This window comes from Ciconia boyciana, chromosome 3, assembly GCF_034638445.1.
Source record: "Ciconia boyciana chromosome 3, ASM3463844v1, whole genome shotgun sequence".
Lineage (NCBI taxonomy): Eukaryota > Metazoa > Chordata > Aves > Ciconiiformes > Ciconiidae > Ciconia > Ciconia boyciana.
The window spans coordinates 1,520,989-1,539,886 of NC_132936.1; the positions used below are offsets into that span (position 1 = coordinate 1,520,989).

Here is an 18,898-nt window from a genome sequence, read left to right on the forward strand (position 1 = left end):
AGTTCAATCCTGGAGCTCCGCGGCGGGGGTGCGGGAGCTCCGATGCTTCTACTCCTGGGCCAGACTTGCCTCCAAGGCTTCCACAATGCACGCGGCTGAGGGACGCTTCTTGGGGTCCTCGTTAGTGCAGACAGAAAAGAGGTCGATCATGCACTGGTAGGATGGATCCAGTTCTTCCATGTTGAGTGCCGGGCGGGTTCCTAGAGCTGCGTAATACGCTTCCTCGTCAAAGTCATCTTCATCAAAAGACTCATCTGGACAAGAAGGGGGAAAAGGTGGTGAGAAGGGTGCTGGAAACTGCTCTGCTCCCTTGGAGCAGGGGGTTTTGGTCCTTGGCTGCCCCTCATCCATCACAGAATGGCTGGGTGGGAACGGACCTTCAAAGGCCATCCAGTCCAACCCCCTGCCACGAGCAGGGACTTCTTCAACCAGAGCAGGTTGCTCAGAGCCCCGGCCAACCTGCCCTGGAATGTTTCCAGGGATGGGGCATCGACCACCTCTCGGGGCAACCTGGGCCAGTGTCTCACCACCCTCAGCGTAAAACATTTCTTTCTTAAATCCAGTCTAAATCTGCCTTCCCTTAGTTTAAAACCATTGTTCCTTGTCCTGTCACAACAGGCTTTGCTAAAAAGTCTGTCCCCGTCTTTCCTATAGGCCCCCTTTAAGTACTGGCAGGCTGCAATAAGGTCTCCCCGCAGCCTTCTCTTCTCCAGGCTGAACAACCCCAGCTCTCTCAGCCCTTCCTCACAGCAGAGGTGTTCCAGCCCTCTGACCATTTTCGTGGCCGCCTCTGGACCCGCTCCAGCAGGTCCATGTCTTTCCTGTGCTGAGGACCCCAGAGCTGGACGCAGCACTGCAGGGGGGGTCTGGCCAGAGCGGAGTCGAGGGGCAGAATCCCCTCCCTCGCCCTGCTGGCCACGCTGCGGGTGATGCAGCCCAGGACACGGTTGGCTTTCTGGGCTGCGAGCGCACATTGCCGGCTCGTGTCCAGCTTTTCATCCACCAGTACCCCCCAGGTCCTGCCTTGCAGGGGTGCGGTGCAATATGACCTTGGTGTCAGCTTCGCTATTCCTTTGCTAGCACTAATTACTGCCTGGGATACATCATTACTTTCCCTTTGACTTAAATCGCTTATTTTGAAGCTGTATCTAAGCCCTTTCTCCCTGCAGAATAACTCTGAGTCACCCCTGCAGAGCTGGCTGGGAAAAAGCTCTGCAGCCAGGAGATGCTGAGAGCAGGAGAGTGAGGAAAAATCCCCCGGCTGCCTGGAGACCAAGTTAGAAAACACAAGCCAGCCCGTGGGTCCGTGCCAGCGTGAAGGCTGGAGCAAGAGGAGTTTTCCCAGCACAGCCCATAGGATTTTTAGCTTTGTATCGCTCCAGGGCGCAGATCTGCCCGCAGGCAACTCTAACAACCCCTGCCCATCCCATCCGCTCTCCCCTGCCTTGTCTGCTCGGTGTAACTCCAAATGAGGGGGTGGCCAAGAAGGCCAACAGCATCCTGGCTTGTGTCAGGAATAGTGTGGCCAGCAGGACTGGGGCAGTGATCGTCCCCTGTACTCGGCACTGGTGAGGCCGCACCTCGAATGCTGTGTTCAGCGTTGGGCCCCTCACTCCAAGAGAGACATGGAGGGGCTGGAGCGTGTCCAGAGAAGGGCAACGGAGCTGGGGAAGGGTCTGGAGCACAAGGCTGGTGGGGAGCGGCTGAGGGACCTGGGGGTGTTGAGCCTGGAGAAAAGGAGGCTGAGGGGAGACCTCATCGCTCTCTACAACTGCCTGAGAGGAGGCTGGAGAGAGGTGGGGTCGGTCTCTTCTCCCAGGTAACAAGCGATAGGATGAGAGGAAATGGCCTCAAGTTGCGCCAGGGGAGGTTTAGATGGGATATTGGGAAAAATGTCTTCACGGAAAGGGTTGTCCAGCACTGGAAGAGGCTGCCCAGGGCAGTGGTGGAGTCACCATCCCTGGGGGTATTTAAAAGCCGTGTGGATGAGGTGCTCAGGGCCATGGTGTAGTGGTGGGCTTGGCAGTGTTGGGTTTACGGTTGGACTTGATGATCTTAAAGGTCTTTTCCAACCTAAACGATTCTGTGATTCTGTGACAAATCCCCACTTGGGCACACAGGAGGTGCCCAAGGGAACTCAAACTGCTTCCCCTGTGCTTTGTCAGAGGCGAGCGGGTGTCTGGCAGCCCAGGTACAGTCCTGAGCACCCTTAGCCTGGGCACAGCACGCTTCCTTTAGCTTCTCCTTTCTAAAAGGCTCAGCTGACTCAAATATTTTTGTGTACCATTTCAAGCATGATATCATTTTAAGCTTTTCTGGCCACATCATTTTTGTGGTATCTAAGCAGCATCCACCACACAGCTACAGCCTGGCAGATTGCTCCTACACTGCCTGGATGTGGGACGGAGCCGGAGCACGGCCGAGCACGCTGGGGAGCAGCAGTCAGGCTCAGGGACATCTTTCAAACCTACCGAACCGCACTGATGGGAATCTGACGAGCAGCCGAATTTCGAGGCGCTCTCTGCAGCTGTTAGACGAGCAGCTGGAGCACTTACAAAGAGCGCTGCTTTGCAATGATTAGTTACCATCATTTATCAACTTCTCATTTGGAGTTCAAAAGCTAAACGAAGTTGAAAGCAGCCCAGCCTTCTGCAAAAACACCGATGGAAGCCGGCAGGCACCCGCTGCGGAGCGGCCTCAGGGTGGTGCTGAGCACCTCCGTGCTGGAGCGAACTCCCCGGGACGGCAGGCAGGGCTGGGAGACGCAGCAGGCACGGACAGATGTTTGCAAGCCCCTCGGATGGCATCCAAGAGAGGCATCGTGGGGGTACTCACACACGCTGTAAAAATCAATCCTCCTAAGGGAGGACAGCATTTCTAGGAGCAGAAGTTGCTCACCAGCAAGGTAGAGAAACAAACCTTCGTCGTCAAAGTCATCGCCCAGGTCGACGTGTGGCACGGAGAGGGTCATCATTTCCCAGATGGTCAGCCCAAAAGCGAAGATGTCGGCCTTGTCGGTGATCACGCCGTCATCCTGCAGAGCTTCCTTGGGCTTCCAGGGCTCGGTGCCGACGTAGTACATGTCTGGGTCGCTCACTGGAAGGAAACAAGACAGCTCGGTTGTCTGCTGGGACTTGCAGGCGCAGCAAGACATGGTCACAGCTCACCACGCAGCAGGGATTTAGCCTGTTTGTTAGCTCAGGCATGCTAAAGCCACAGGGCAGGATCTTTTGGGGGCCTGAACCTATTTTTCTTTCATATGCGTGTAGTCTCAAATCCCCTGTAACTGCAGTTTGCTCCGCAGCAGTGCCAGACACAGCAGGACTCGGGCTTCTCCTCCACAGGCAATGCATGTTAGGGACTGCGGGGAAACCTTTGTGAGGAGATTCCACAGTGAGTGTGGCACAGAGAACTGAAGGTCAGAGCTGTGCTCTGTACCTTAACCCTGCCGTAAAACACCCCGCAATAAAGAAGTGAGAAATTACCTGCGTTTTACCCAGGTGTTCCCCTTCCTCAGCTTGGACCCCCTGGGGAGGCAGGACCAGGGTGACGGCACCCACAGGGCACCTTCCTCTTCCCCAGACAAAGCCAGGGGACAAAGGCAACCCAACCTCGGTGCTCACGAGGCTCCGTCAGCCTCCACCACGCAGTGCCTCCTGCCTGTCCTGTTCTCTTTACTCCAGCCCAATCCAAGTTCTCACCCGTTTGTTCAATTTAATGCCTCCTTGATCTTAATTGGCCTCGGGAGAGTTGAAGCGATCAGCTCTCAGCCTGACGAAGGAAACACCAGCTCTGACTCGATCCCTTATATCCCTCTCCCAATTACAGGCACTGCTCCCAAGAGGAGGGTGCCACATTTCACCCCACTCTCCCTAGCAAATTCAGCAAATCTCAGCTGCTCAAGAAACTTTTCTCTTGCAGGGCTGATCTTCAAAGCCCAGCCTGTAACAGGAAGTCAACGCCAAAATCCCTCAACACTTGATGGGCTGTTGCGCTTTAATCCTTGGCTGCCCCGCGGATGGGGACCCAGCACCCTCGCCATCGGTAGGTGCTCGTCTCCTCAAGACCACGAGGAGGCAAAGCCAAAATCAGGGCTGGGCGGAGAGGACTTCATCCTGTTAAACCAGCCCCGAAACTGATACTTTAACCACACTCCTCTCTGGGAGATTACGCTGGGGCGCTGCCTCCAGATCTCTCTCGCTCCTTATAAAAGGGAACAGCTACTAATAAAAATGTAATAGAGCAGCTTTATAAATTATGAGGCTGTCGCAGGCCCAAGCGCTGTGTAAAGCAGCAGAGAAAAGCATTCTTGTAATTAACCCAAACACATTCCTGCTGTTCACAGCCAAGCCACGACGCCATTAGACATCTGCTTCTCATTTACATGAAGTCTTATAACGCTTGCGTTTGGCTCGTGCTTCCTTCTAGCCCTACGAGAAAGATTCGTTTGCTTAACTCTCTGGCAAAAGCATCTCCTCAATAGGCTCCAGCAGGGCCTGATCCAGCAGCCCGTGTACAATGGCACTCCTGCCCACGGGAGCGAAGGTACGAGCGTGGAGGGCACGAGACAGATGTCACAGGTCTGGAGAACTCCAGCTGGATCTTCCAGAGATCCCCTTCACCCACACACAGTGCAAACCACTCGCCAGTCCTTCCGTCTGAGGACACGGAGCGGGTACGTGTGCCAAACTCTGGCAGCCACCAAGCATTCAGGTCCCCTTTCCGGCTGCCCGACCTACCGGTCATGTTCTCATCCAGGGGCAGGGACATTCCCACATCACAGATCTTGATGGCTTCAAAGTCGCCTTTAACGACCACGTTTGAAGACTTGATATCTCCGTGGAGCAGCTTCTTCTCGTTGTGAAGATACTAAGAGGCAGAGAGGAGCCGTTAACAGCTATGGAGAGGCAAGAGGAGCCATCAGATTTGGACAACAAAGCACCAGCTTCTTAATGTTTAACATATTTAGCCTTAAAACCTCGAGGCTGGGTCAACGCCTTCCTGTTACACGTACAGAACACAGGGCAGGTTGTTCCACCCAGCCTAGTTTTGGAGGTTTACGGTTGCCTTTTAGTGAAGACTGCGAGAAATGCCTCTAGCAACAAGCACTTGAGAGCGGGTGCGAAGCGCGGGCATCAGCTGATGGCCAAGCACGCGTCCGCGTTATCCTGGGAGCTCAGACCTGCGTCTCCTCGGCAGCAACAGCACAGGACTCGCTGCCATGGCCAGGGCAGCCTGTGCTTTGCCCCGACCGCTGGCATAGCCGGCGGGAGGCTCAGAAGCCGTGCTGTGGTTTAGACGGAGCACCGCCGAGCCTCCATTTCCCCCCTTTTTTCCCCTAAATGCAACCTTAGTGCAGTGGCTGCAGCAGCTCGGTGAGCGGAGGTACACAAGCGGCACCAGCTGGCAGCCGCGGGCATCAGCTACCCATTTTTGCTGCCAAGACCAGCTTCCTGCAGCAACCACAAGGCTGGAGGAGCCAGCCTCCTTGCCGGCTAGCAAGCAGGGACAGCAGGTAGCCCCAGGGGAGGGCAGCAGGACGTTTGTGACAAAAACCCCATTGCATCTCTTTTTATATTACTTCAATCTCAAGCTTCAGGGCTCAGTTTTCACCCGAGTCTGTACAGCACCTCGGTAAAAAAAAAAAAACAACCAACCACCAAGGCCTTATCCAGAGCGTCCCAGCATCTGCTCTCCATCTGCTGGCATGGCCTTCTCACACATCACGTTCATTTATTTTTCCAGTGTCACCAGTGTATACGATTCCACACAGAACAGCTACGGTTAACGTTAAACATACCTTCAGCCCCCTCGCCATGTTCAAGGCAACTTTGAAAATGGTGGCAGCAGGGAAAGGGCCCAACCGTTTTGCACGTCTTTCATCAACTAAGGTATTGAGAGATTTTTCTCCTCCGTACTCCATGGCCAGACACATGCTTCCATCGTTGGCCTCGGCAAACGCACGGTAACCTTCCAACAAAGATTGATTTATTAGAGAGCCGAAGCAGGCACCAGCGTTTCCGTGTGCTTGCTGGCCCCAGGTTGCAGCTGCAACCAACCCCAAACAAATTCACATCCCGGGGGGGACCGGACTCGCAGCTTCACGTGGTGAGGTGAAGCCACAGGAATGTCCGTGGAGACCTGCGTGGCCCTGAGCAGGGGCACGAGCCACAAACCTACTTTACTCTCTCCTCCAGGAGAGCCCACAGACACCCCCCTCATTGCTTCGCAGGTCACCTTTGCACTCCGTGCCAGGGGCAGGGAGGTTTACCCCAGTCTTTGCAGGACAGAGAACCAGGAGAAAGGAGGGAGGAGAGGAGCAGCAGATCTGCAGGACCGACGTCTCCGTTGCAAAGCTAAGGAGCCGCAGAAGCGAGACAAAGAGCAGAAGGACATTTGGGAAAGCCAAGCCCTCGTCTCACGGGGGCCATTTCACAAGGTTAAGACTAACGTGCGTACGGACTGTCATGTAATCTTTCTTCCTCCCCGTTTGACTCCTAGCTGTAAACAACACTCTTCAGGTGGAGTTATAAGTGGCAAAGTCTTGCATAACAGCATAGCAAAAATCTTATCCTGTGAATTATTTAAGGCACCTTTTACAAAACAGCAGCGAAACGTTTGCAATGTGAAAGGTCGAGACTATCTTTGCTCTTAAATTCCTGCCAGAAGCAAGACCTGACATTTTAGGGATACAAAGTTCTTTGCATTTCTAATACGAGCGACCGCACTGAGATAGTTTAAAGCACCAATGAAAGGATAAAGTCAAACAAAGCTGCTGTTCTGACGGGCAGGAGAGGTTTTAGACAAGATAAGAGCAGCAATGAAACACAGACTCGAGCAGCTTCTCAAAATATTCCTACCACTGAGAGCCAAGAGCGTGACAGAGCCTCGACTGTCACCCACAAAGGTGTGTCATCAGCGTGGGACCCGGAGCCTTATTCCGTACACAGAAGCCATGCTAGATATCACTAAGGTATTGCCCATCCTCTGCAATGTTATGGTGGTCTCTCCCTTCCCTGAACCCGCAACCAAAGCTGCGTGCCGGCGCAGCCCCGGGGCAGGCCGTGGTTTCTCCAGAACCAGCCGGCGGCTCTCCTGGTGCCGGAGCTGCCCCGCAGCACAAAGCCAGCAGCGAGGCACCCCTCGGCTCCCGGAGCAGCCCCAGCACACCAGCCGCTTGGGAGTCCCACCGTAACTGATTCTTGTCGGGTAACTCACCCGGATAACCACCTCTCAGTGACTGACACCGATGTCAACAGGCAACGAAGCACCAAGGGGCGTCTTCTGCCACCAACCGTGCTGTCCCGGCAGTCCAGGAGCACTTCCAAGTGCCCATCATGCACGGCAAGACTAAATTAATTTAATAAGGTCCATGGTGGGCCTGACCAAAGGCATAGGCAGCCCAGCAACCTGACTCCAAAGCGTAAGGACGGGGCAAGCAGGCAGTGATCCTCCCCCTGTGCGATTCTCCCACCCCGGGGCTCCAGACTTCCAGAGCCAGACAGGGAGATCCGTCACCCACAGCCCTCGGTGCGAGAGGAGCCCAGAGCCGCGGAGGGCAGAGAAACCCAGCAGCAGCCTCGTGTTCCATCAGCTGGCTCCAGAGTCGGCTCCAACAGCTTGATTTGCAATTTAAGCGACACAGGCTGTGCTGGAAACTTACCCACAATGTTCGGGTGCTGGAGGTTTTTCAAGACGTTGGCTTCTTCCTTCAGTCTCTGCTGATAGAGGCTTTGCTGGCTCCTGTTGCATTTGGAATCAATTTTCTTCACAGCCCAAGGAGAGCGAGACAAACCTCTGGGAGATCTGCAAGGGAAAACCCACACGTCTCGGAACCGCTCTGTTTGCAAGCAGCATCGCGGTTAAAGCTCACACAGGTCACCGAGGAGCTATTCTGGAGAGCCTCTGCCTTTATTTTGCAGAATTAATAAAGAACAACGCTAAAACGAACTAAAGTTTGCCAACGTGCACACCGCGGAGGTGCACACTAACGCTTCGCCCATATACAGTGCTCCTCCAGCGAATTTTCAAGCGTTTTAGAAAAGGCAATTGTATCGATTCTCAGCTTCAGGCGGAGGAGCCAAGGCTCGGGGAGGGAAGCAGCTTGCCCAGCAGAGCCAGGAACGGACCCCAAATGCCTGAATTCCTGGCCAGGGAATGGCTGATGGGGTTATCCCGAAACAATAGGCTCCTTCCCAGCACCGACACCTCCAGCACACAGGGGAAAGCTGGAAATCCCACACCCCTTCCTCGACTCCGTGCCCATTTGGAGGGTGACAGCAGCACTTTCTTGCTCAGAGCTCAATCGCTTTCCATCCCCTACGTTATTCTAGAGGGAAAAAAAAGACGCCAAGCCTCGTTCCCGAGCACCACCTCCCGCCTGCACTCTCCCACGTACCTTTTCATCAAGTAGACTTTAACCCCAGTGCCGTAGCCAAGCTTCTGCATGAAGGGAGAGGCTGGGATAGTGACAGAAACTGGCCCTCCGTCTACACAGAAAAGAGAAACCCAGCTCCACAAATGACCCCACGCAGCAGATGGGACACAAACGACATCTGTGATTCTACCACACGTGCAGAACGAGTTCAGATTTTCAAAAAGCTCCTTTCCAACCCCCCTGCCCCCCAATATCTTACCAAAATGCTGGTCCCACCGAGCTGTCACTACTGCCCTCGTTAGGTTTCTCACCCAGGACAGCTCTCTACAGAGCGTTGTGTGATGTTTTATGTTCAAGCCTGATCTTAGGCGCAGCTTTTTGGTCCTGTCTACTCTCCGGGCTAAGCAACTGTACTGGGTTTGGCTGGGATAGAGTTAATTTTCTCCGCAGCATCTTGTGTGGGGCTAGGTTTTGGTTTTGTGGAGAAAACGGTGTTGATAACCCAGGGATGTTTTTGTTATTGCTGAGCTCTGTTTGCTCAAGGCCTTTTCTGCTTCTCACGCTGCTCTGCCCAGCGAGCAGGCGGGGCACGCACGAGGAGCTGGGAGGGGACGCGGATGGGACAAGTGACCCCAGCTGACAACAGGGACATCCCAGACCATACGATGTCGTGCTCGCAATAAAACTGGGGAGAAGAAAGAGGAAGGAGGGGACATTCGGAGCGATGGCGTTCGTCTTCCCAAGTCACCACTACGTGGGATGGGGATGGCCGAACACCCGCCTGCCGATGGGAAGCGGTGAATGAATTCCTGAGTTTGCTTTGCTTGCGCACGCGGCTTTTGCTTTACTGATTCAACTGCTTTTATCTCAACCCAGGAGTTTTCTCACTTTTACCCTTCTGATTCTCCCCCCCACGCTGCCGGGGGGCAGCGAGCGAGTGGCTGGGTGGGACCGAGCTGCCCACCGGGGTTCAACCACAACCCTGACAGACCGGTTGGACACCCATCGCCTCCCCACGGCAAAGCGTTCGGTTTCCCTGCCAGCCCCTCTGGAAATATTTAAGGCTCACGCCTGAATGCGACTCACCAGGTTTCTCCCTGTGGGCCAGGTTGTTTTGAGACTTGAAGACTTCCATCGCTGCAAACCGTCCTGGTCCCTGTAGCAGAGGAGAGGCTTTATTACACCTCCACCCTCCCCAAAATGCTGGAGGGAACCGCTCAGAAGGACCTGGGAGCGCCGAGCTGCGCAGGGCTCAAGCCCTAACGCACGCGGGGGCATTACAGATACCACGACAGGACGTTAAAGGACATAAATTACATCCGCTACACCCCCTGGGAGCTCCCAGCTGCTCATTTGGCTTCTCCCAGCTCTGCTCAGCGAGCAGGTTGACAACCGTGGGCTCCCTCCTTCCCCAGTGTCACCCTGCGGCTTGTCACCGCTGTGTCCCCTGCGGGGCTGATCACCCCGGGGCCGGCTTGTAGAGGGGGAATGAACCCTGTAACGGGTCTGGGGGGGGTCTGAAGTCAGGGGACAGCCTGGGGCTGGTGCCCCAAGGGAACTGGCAAGCGATGTGGCACCAAGGGAAGGAGCTGGTGGGGAGGAAGCGTCCCCAGGCTGCTCCCACCAGGACGGGGACCCCCCCGCCCCCACCCTCACAGCCAGCAGCACGGCAGGGCTGGGACTGAGGGTCCCACCTCTGGGGTGAAGCAGGGGGGGGTCCCACGTTGAGGGGAGACAGGAGATGACTCCCAGATCCCACCTCTGGGGGTGAGAGGGGTGTCCCAAGTTGGGGGGGGGGGGCAGGAGAGGACTGCTGGGTGCCTTCTTTAGGGGTGGGGGTCCCAGATGGGGGGGGAAGGACTCCCAGGTCCCACCTCTGGGGGTGAGGGGGTCCCAGGTTGGAGTGGGGGCGGGGGCAGGACATGACTGCTGGGTGCCATCTCTGGGGGTGAGGGGGGTCCCAGGTTGGGGGAGACAAGAGAGCACTGCTGGGTGCCTCCTCTGGGGGTGGGGTCCCAGTTGGAGGGGGGAGGACTCCCAGGTCCCACCTCTGGAGGTGAGGGGGGTCCCAGGTAACACGGGCCAGAGGGGACTGCTGGGTGCCTTCTCTGTGGGTGTGGGGGGTCCCAGGTTGCGGGGAGACCATAGAGGACTGCTGGGTGCCTCCCCTAGGGGTGAGGGTCCCAGATGGAGGGAGGAGAAGTCCCAGGTCCCACGTCTGGGGGTGAGGGGGATCCCAGGTTGGAGGGGGGCAAGAGGGGACTGCTGGGTGCCTTCTCTAGGGGTGGGGGTCCCAGATGGAGGGGACAACTCCCGGGTCCCACCTCTGGAAGTGAGGGGGTCCCAGGTTGGGGGGGGGGGGGAGGCAGGACACGACTGCTGGGTGCCATCTCTGGGGGTGCGGGGGGTCCAAGGTCGGGGTGGGGGGGGCAGGAGAGGCCTCCCGGCTCCCACCTCAGGCGCGGGGGGGGCCGCAAGCCGGCGGGTGCGGGCAGAAGGAGCAGCCGGAGCCCACCTCGGTGAGGCGGGGGGAGCCGAGCAAGCCCCCAACGCCTACGCACCCCCCCGGGCAGCAACAGAGACCGGGCCCGAGGAGCAGCCCCGTCCCCTCACAGCGGGCCCGTCCCGCGGCCGTTACCTGCCGCCGCCGCCGCCGCCGCCGCCGCCGTTTGAATCCTGCGCGCGGGAACCCCGCCCCCCAACCCCTCCGCTACGGCGGCCGCGGGCGGACAAACCCCGCGGAACGAGGAGGGGGGGCGGGGTCAGACCAGGGGGCGTGGCCAGGGAGGGGGCGGGGCTTATGGGACGGCGGGAGCGCCCTGAGGGAAGGCCTGAGGGGGTCCCCGAGCTCTGAGGGGGAGGTTTGGGGGTCTGTCGGGTCCCTGAGTGGTTTTGGGGGGTCTGTTGGGTCCCCGAGCCCTTGGGGGCAGCTGTGAGGGGTCCGCCAGGCTTTGGAGGGGGCACCGGGGTCACCGAGCCTTTTGGGGGGCTTAGTGGGATTCCCCAGCCTTTTAGGGGAGTCTGCATGGGGTCCCCAAGCTCTTGGGAGGGTCTCTGGGGGTCCCCAAGCCATTATGGGGGGTCTCTGGGGGGTCCCCAAGCCCTTGGGGGTCTCTGTGGGGGTCCCAAGCCCTTGGGGGGTTTCTGGGGGTCTCAGGCTCTTGGGGGTCTCTGGGGGTCCCCAAGCCATTGGGGGTGTCTCTGTGGGGTCCCAAGCCCTTGGGGGGTCTCTGGGGGTCCCCAAGCCATTATGGGGGGTCTCTGGGGGGTCCCCAAGCCCTTGGGGGGTCTCTGTGGGGGCCCCAAGCGCTTGGGGGTCTCTGGGGGTCCCAAGCCCTTGGGAGGGTCCCCATGGCATTGCCAACCCCTTGGGGGTGGTCTCTATGGGGCTCTCACACCATGGGGGGTGTCTCTGGGGTTCAGCAGGGTTCTCAAGCCCTTGGGGGGTCTCCAGCAGATCCCTAAGCCCTTGGGGGTCTCTGGGGGTTCTCAAGCCCTTGTGGGGATCTCTGGGTGGGGTCCCAGGCCCTTGGGGGGATCTCTATGGTATTGTCAACCCCTTGAGGGGGTCTCTGTGGGGCTCCCAGGCCATGGCGGGGGGTGTCTCTGGGGTTCAGCAGGTCCTCAAGCCCTTGGGGGGGTGTCTCTAGGGGGGTCCCAAGCCCTTGGGGGTCTCCAGGGGTCCCCAAGCCCTTGGGGGTGTCTCTGTGGGTGGGCTGGGAGGGCCCCAGGCACCCCGGGGTGCTCTGTACCCCCACCCAGCACGCAGGGGCTTCTTGAACCAGGGGCTGAGCCAGACCCAGGGTCTGTATTTACGCCCCCCATGCATCCCCCCGGACCCCCATGAATCCCCATCGCTCATTGAACCCCCCCGCCCCCTTCCAGCACGGCTGCGCCAGCACGGTAGAGAATAATAAAAAAGCATTTATTTCTCTAATAATAAAACCATTTCAGGAAGCACAGGTGAGATCCGTGGGGTGGGCCAAGCTCCCCCCCCCCGGGCCCCCGCCGCCAGACTGGGGGGGTCCCCCCTCATCATGGCGTCAGGCATTTCACGCCGGCGTCCTCGGCGTGGCCGCAGTTGGTCTTGCCCCAGCTGGAGAAGCTGCAGCGCAGAAGGCTCTCCTCTGTCCCCTTGCAGGAGACGTCGTCCATCCAGATCCTCCCCGTGCCTGCAAAAACCGGGACCCGGTGAGCGGCACCGGCATCGGCACCGGCATCGGCACCGGCACCTCGGTGGATCCCCTCCAACCAAGAGCGTGTGCATCGCCGCACCACCAGGATAAAGCAGAAATAATTCAAGCCATTCTTGCACAAAAGGCTTCATCCCTTGTGAAAATTCCCTCCTGTAACTATTGTATCGATCCTTCTTTATAGTAATGTGTATTAATTTGTTAAAACGTATATTAATTCACATTATATGCTGTAATGTAAAGAGGCAGTGGGGTTTTACTGGAGATTTTTTGTATTTTTCATGCTTAATTAAAACAAACTAAAGGACTAGGAATAAGGATTTTGCTTCTTGGAAGCTTCAAGCTGTCCGTGGAGGACGAAGGATGCCCCTGGACAACCGAGACATAACGGCAGCATCCTATAGCCCCCCCGACACGGCTCTGAGACCCTCCCAGCACAGGCTGGTGTCGGAGATCAGGAACTCGAGCAAGATCAGCTCCAGGGATGTCTGGCTCAACAGGCAAGCAACAAGAATGCTGCAAAAACAGAGTTGCTTTGCAAAGTTTTCCTGTGATTCGTCATCAGGAACATGGGTGTTAGCGATGAGACCGATCGTGGGGTACCCGAACGCTTGAAGGGGAGAAGAACCCCCCTGGAAAACCACATTTGGGTGCCTCGATTTGGCCAGGACACCCTGTGTGCAAGAATAAATATTGAGTCTTATAATTTTACACTTTGCATCCCGGCCTCTCTCCTCCGTCGGCACGAATTTTTGTGGCACATCTTAATTCCCCATCGCTGCAAAGTGCTGTCGCCAAAGCTCTATTCATAGTGACGCGGGGCGTCCCTCAAGGGTCCCCACTGGGACCGACACTATTTAATATCTTCATCAATGACCCCGATGGTGGGATCGAGTGCGCCCTCAGCAAGTTTGCCGATGACACTGGGCTGAGTGGTGCGGCTGAGATAGTCCAGAGGGACCTTGATGGGCTCAAGAAGCGGGCCCGTGTGGACCTCATGAAGTTCAACAAGGCCAAGTGCAAGGTTCTGCACATGGGTTGGGGCAATCCCCAATATCCATACAGATGGGAGATGGATGGATGGATGGATGGACGGAGAGCAGCCCTGCGGAGAAGGACTTGGGGGTACTGGTGGGTGAAAAGCTGGACACGAGCCGGCAATGTGCGCTCGCAGCCCAGAAAGCCAACCGTGTCCTGGGCTGCATCACCCGCAGCGTGGCCAGCAGGGCGAGGGAGGGGATTCTGCCCCTCGACTCCGCTCTGGTCAGACCCCCCCTGCAGTGCTGCGTCCAGCTCTGGGGTCCTCAGCACAGGAAAGACATGGACCTGCTGGAGCGGGTCCAGAGGAGGCCACGAAAATGGTCAGAGGGCTGGAGCACCTCTGCTGTGAGGAAGGGCTGAGAGAGCTGGGGTTGGTCAGCCTGGAGGAGAGAAGGCTCCAGGGAGACCTTATTGCGGCCTTTCAGCACTTAAAGGGGGCTTGTAAGAAAGATGGGGACAGACTTTTTAGCAGGGCCTGTAGCGACAGGACAAGGGGTGGTGGTTTTAAACAAAAAGAGGGGAGATTCAGACCAGATCTAAGGAAGAAATGTTTTACGCTGAGGGTGGTGAGGCACTGGCCCAGGTTGCCCAGAGAGGTGGTCGATGCCCCATCCCTGGAAACATTCCAGGGCAGGTTGGCCGGGGCTCTGAGCAACCTGCTCTGGTTGAAGAAGTCCCTGCTCGTGGCAGGGGGTTGGACTGGATGGCCTTTGAAGGTCCCTTCCCACCCAAACCGTTCTGTGACTCTATGATTCTCCCCATTCACCCCCACAGAAACACGGACCCCACATCTGCCTGCACAGGCAACGGGTGCAGCACAATCCATCTGGCTTGTGGCAGTGGGGTAGCCCCAGGTTTTGGGGGCTACCAAGGCCCTGGGGGGACGCAATCCCTGTTCTGGAGGAAACACCCCCAGGAGAGACAGCAGCCGCCAGCACGTGGAGGATTGAGGGTTGTGGCCGTGGCAAGGCACTGGATGTACCACGCTCGGTAGGGCATCGATGAGGCCCGAGAACCCCATCAATACCCCATCAAGGATGACCAAAGGTGGCACCGTGGTGTGGCAGGACCTTTGGGGCTGTGCCTCTGCATCTGCTGGGCATCCGCAGCCGGCTGGGTGGGGGGATTCGGGCACTTTCATTGCCGTGCCGAGGGGGTCGCAGGAGGAAGAGCGGCAGCTCTTCCCAGTTGGGACACCCCAAGTCAAGCCTATCCCCCAACGTAGGCTCCGGATGACGGCGTGCCAGGATCCCAAGTGGCTGTACCAGCTTCAGGGGGTGGTAGAGGGACCAGGGTGGGAAGAAACCCAGGAGTGGGCAACCAGGGCACTGGTGGTGAAACAAGCTCTGAGGTCTCCCAAGGCTGATGTAAAGGACACCAACCAACTCTTGGAGGGGTCCAGCTGTGCTTGCAGAGAACATCTGGCCAACCGGCATGTTCATGGCTAGATGATGGCCACCTGCTTTTGGGATCCATCATCTCCTTGGCAGCCCTGAGCAGTTGGAGAGAAGGCAACTCAAGGAGTTAAAAAGCCTATGTGGAAAGGGAGCTTTCTGGGAAGAAACACCCCAACCCAACGGTTTGGGGCCAAAGGCCACCCCTCCGCCCGCCAAAGCGTTCCTGACATTTCCCCTATGTTTTTAAAGGCTTTTCCTTTTGTTATTCTAAAAAGAAAACAGATCTCAGAAGTCACGTCCGGCTGAAAAACCCAAAGCGTTCGTTCAAAAACAACAAGCCCGGGGACGGTCCTGCAGCGCTGAGTCAGCGTGCGGCAGGGCGTGCGCACCGAGGGAGCTGCAGCAGGGGAAGGAGCCGCCTGGGCCAGCGCCAGCGATGTGCTCGGACACGGTCCTGCAAGCCAACGCCAAAATATTTGGAGACACCCGGGGCTGGCCGTGCTGAATAAACCGGTGCTCAACCAGACTGAAGCTTCTCAGACCACCACAGCCTCTGTCCTGCTCGTGGGGGACATGGTGGATGCCTCCAGGCTCATTTTTGGGGGGTCTCTGGTTTATTTATGGGCTGGCCCCGGGTATCTGTGCCGAGGTAGGGGGGAGAGGTGGAAGGGTCTTACCTTGGCCAAACCGGGCCATGCGGTACACCTCCTCGGCGCCTCGGAAGCCCAGCATCCGGCACACCACGTCTCCATCCTTCTTGTCCCAGCCGTCATCGCACACCGTGCCCCAACGTCGGTCATAGAAGACCTCCACCCGTCCCTCGTGGGAGCCAGAGCCGTTCACCAGCCGAATCATCCCCTCCTCAGCGACTGCTGGTGGGAAGAGAGAGGGAGGTCAGAGGGGCCATGGTGGCATCTCCAAGTGCTGCTCCTTGCCTGCCTTGGACCACCTTCTGTGCCCTCTCCATGGTGTGCATGGCTGCAGAAAAGCACTGGGTGATGCACCTCCAGGAGCCCTGCGGACATCCCACCACTGTTGGGTATGGTGCTGGCGGGGTCCCATCAAACCCAGGGTTTTGTTGGAGGAGGCTGAGCCTTGCAACGGTCACGCCAAGATGGGAAACCTGTTTGCAGCCTAAAAGTGCTGCAGGGAGGGCAGGCACCGAGCAAGGATCAGTCCTGAAGCCATCAAGGTGAGACCAAATGGAGACAGCTCAGGCTTGCGGTGAGAAGAGAGATCTGAACAACCACGCGGGAGGAGGAAGATGCCAGCAAAACCGGGGCACAAATAGTTTCCAAAAGGGACTAGAAAGGGAATCTCGGGTGACTGGGAGGCTCTTCCAGCCTGGAGACAGGACCCCCGACCAAGTCCACGCTGCCCAACTTCATGCTTGAGGGGACGGTGAAGGGAGGCTCACATCAGTCCAAAATGCCAAACTGAGGTGGGGGGGACGTGGCTTGTCCTCCTCCCCACTCTGGCTTTGCTCCCTCTGCTCCCAGTTCCCTTTCTGTGGCTGCTCAGCCTTCCTCCCCCCATCAACACCCTCCTGCCAGACGAGACCAGCATGGTCACCCTTCATCCTTCAGCCAGGGAAAAGCACGGGGTGGTGCTGGTTTATCTGACAGGGGAATGACCGAGGAACTCAGCACCAAAACCAAACCACAACGGTTCTTCCTCCACCCCCAGCCAAGGAAACCCAGCAAAAGGAACACACCGCAAATCCCATTATTTGGGATGAGAAAGGGGTTGAATGGAGAAAATTGCTGTCAGGCAGCTGGGCTCGCTCCGTGACTCACCATGGGCTGGGTCGGCAGCCGAGGGTGGAGCTGGGCTCCCCCAAACAAGGTTGTATTGCAGCTGCTCGGAGATTTTTATTTAAAGACATTTTCTCAAAGCCAGGGTTTGGATTTGTGGTTTTTTTTCCCTATCAAAACACACGTTCCCATTGGAAATGCGCAATGACATTATTCTCAAATGTGAAGATAAATGGGGTTTGGATTGCTGATGAAGCATTTCCAGGCAGACTGAGGTCTCCTCCTTGATGACCATCAACGCTCCAGCTCATCCTCTACATCCCATGCTGGTCCCTGGTGGAGATGGGGTCAGGGGGCTGCACCCCGCTTCCACGCCACCAAAACCACCGCAACCACAGCCTCCACCAAAGTCCCAGCAATGTAAAATGGAACAAAAAGTTCTTGTCTGTGATTTTGCCGGTACATGGACCATGGCAGCTTCTCAAGTGATGAACCCAAAAGGTCTCCACCTCACCAAGAGGTGACCGGTGCAGAGGGAGCTGCCAAGAGCTGGGTAAAATCTCACATTGGTCCAACATCTGCTTTAACTCCACGGTGGTGGGATGTCACAGGCAGCCGTGCTTGGCCGAGGTTTCTTCAGGCACCTTGACCAACCAAGCTGGTGACCACGAAGTTGGCCAAAGTGGGCAAAGCAGGGTCTCAGCCTGCCCCAGGCTCTCGGGGCTGGGAGATGCAGGGTTAATGGGACATTTAGAGACCGGAGCAGCGTTTGGGACCTGCTGCACAGAGATGCAATGGGTTTTGGCACTGCTGGCTGGCTGGGACCTGCACAAAAGTTGTTGGTTTTTTTTTTTATGTTTCAGGCTCTGGGTTTTCCCTGGCTCGCTCCCAGTGGGAACAGGGCCACCTCTTCCAATGACCTCCAGAAAGTACAGTCCTTGCTTGGCCTCGGCACTGGCTGATCTCCCCCTTCAGGACCTACTCAAGGTCAGGCTCAAGAAGGGGTCTGGAAACCCTGAGCATGTTTTCCTGGATCTGGGCAGAGCATCAGGTTCGCAGAGGAGCCAGGAAACATCTCACGCCGTCCCTGAACCATCTCGCTGATATTTTGCACAGCCCTGCCACGGACCCGGAGGGGTGGCATCACATCTCAGCCAAGGGGCTTGTTTGGGATGCTGCCAGCTGTCTTCTTCAGTGAGTCCTGGTAATGAAACCCAATTGCTATCTGGGATGGGATGTCTCCTCCGAGCCGTCGCGCAGCTTTGCCGAGGCAGCTGCCTTGGGCTCACCCCAGGGATGGTATCATCCGAGGGCTGGATGAAGTGACTCTTCCGAGTCAAACACGTGTGCTGGAGCTTCGGACGCTGCCTGGAGCTGCCAGGGGAGCTGCTCCTGCCAAGCCAAGCTTGTGCTGGGTCCAACACCGGTGTCCCCTGCTAGGGAACCAGCCCAGCCTCCCTGCTCCAGGAAAGCAAGCAGAGGGCGGGATGTGGCCAGGGCAACCCAGGGTCCAGCACTTCTCCACAGCTCAGGTTGAAGTGGCAAGCCACACAGTGTCACCTTCCCTGCTCCGTGTCTTTGGAGACCCCGGCCACCGGCACTGCAGCACCTGGGGGGTCTGGCACCAGGGAACGCCATGGCTTTAGGACCATTGTCCTTCTTGCACCCTGGAGCATCCTGGGGCATGGGATCCTTCCCCAGGTGCTGTCACCTCATGTCTGCAATGGCTACAGGAAAGCAATAGATAAATGGCCGCATGGACTGAGCCCAAGGTGTGGGGGTTGAGCCCCCCAGCAGGCAGTAATCCCCTCTGTGAAACCATCCCGCTCTGCCTCCAAAGCCACCAGCATTCCCTGGTGCCAGGAGAGCAGGTAGATGACCGATGGTCCAGGACCAGCTCCTTATATCCAACATCGGTTGGTTGCTCATCCTGTCCAGGACCAGCTCCATATCTCCAACCCAAGCCAGCTGCTCATCCCAACATCCTCACTCCTCGCCCTGCAACTCCGTCCTCACCCCAGCTCTCCTCTGGATGCTCATCAGAGCCTGTGCATGCTGGAGGACAATGACCGCTTCTTCAAGGAGGGGAAGAGATGTGCAATCAGGGCACAGATCCAGGCACCACCAGGATGTTCC

At 57.3% G+C, this 18,898-nt stretch overlaps 2 protein-coding genes across 6 annotated transcripts in view; both read right to left on the reverse strand.

The window, feature by feature from the left end:
- Positions 1-13: 13 nt before the first annotated feature.
- On the reverse strand, positions 14-11,077 carry PBK (PDZ binding kinase). Of its 3 annotated transcripts, none has more exons than XM_072858164.1 (8): positions 11,024-11,077; positions 9,464-9,535; positions 8,399-8,489; positions 7,664-7,806; positions 5,801-5,970; positions 4,740-4,869; positions 2,920-3,096; positions 14-254 (listed from the first exon to the last, which is right to left on the reverse strand). In XM_072858164.1, the coding sequence occupies exons 2-8, from the start codon at positions 9,510-9,512 to the stop codon at positions 49-51; spliced, it is 966 nt and encodes a 321-aa protein (XP_072714265.1). In that variant the 5' UTR covers positions 9,513-9,535; positions 11,024-11,077; the 3' UTR covers positions 14-48. The 3 variants fall into 3 exon arrangements, with proteins under 3 accessions (XP_072714265.1, XP_072714267.1, XP_072714268.1); XM_072858166.1 differs by having other exon boundaries at positions 9,464-9,533; positions 11,016-11,033; XM_072858167.1 differs by lacking the exon at positions 11,024-11,077 and adding an exon at positions 10,702-10,712 and having other exon boundaries at positions 9,464-9,533.
- Positions 11,078-12,286: 1,209 nt separating this feature from the next.
- SCARA5 (scavenger receptor class A member 5) overlaps positions 12,287-18,898 on the reverse strand; it is a 42,691-nt gene continuing 36,079 nt past the window's right edge. For 2 of the 3 annotated variants that reach the window (XM_072858169.1, XM_072858168.1), the window contains exons 8-9: positions 15,686-15,880; positions 12,287-12,549 (exon numbers count right to left, since the gene is read on the reverse strand). In XM_072858169.1, coding sequence (XP_072714270.1) covers positions 12,413-12,549; positions 15,686-15,880 — 332 coding nt within the window. In that variant the 3' untranslated portion in view covers positions 12,287-12,412. The remainder of the gene's footprint in view (positions 12,550-15,685; positions 15,881-18,898) is intronic. The other variant, XM_072858170.1, reaches the window with a different exon arrangement.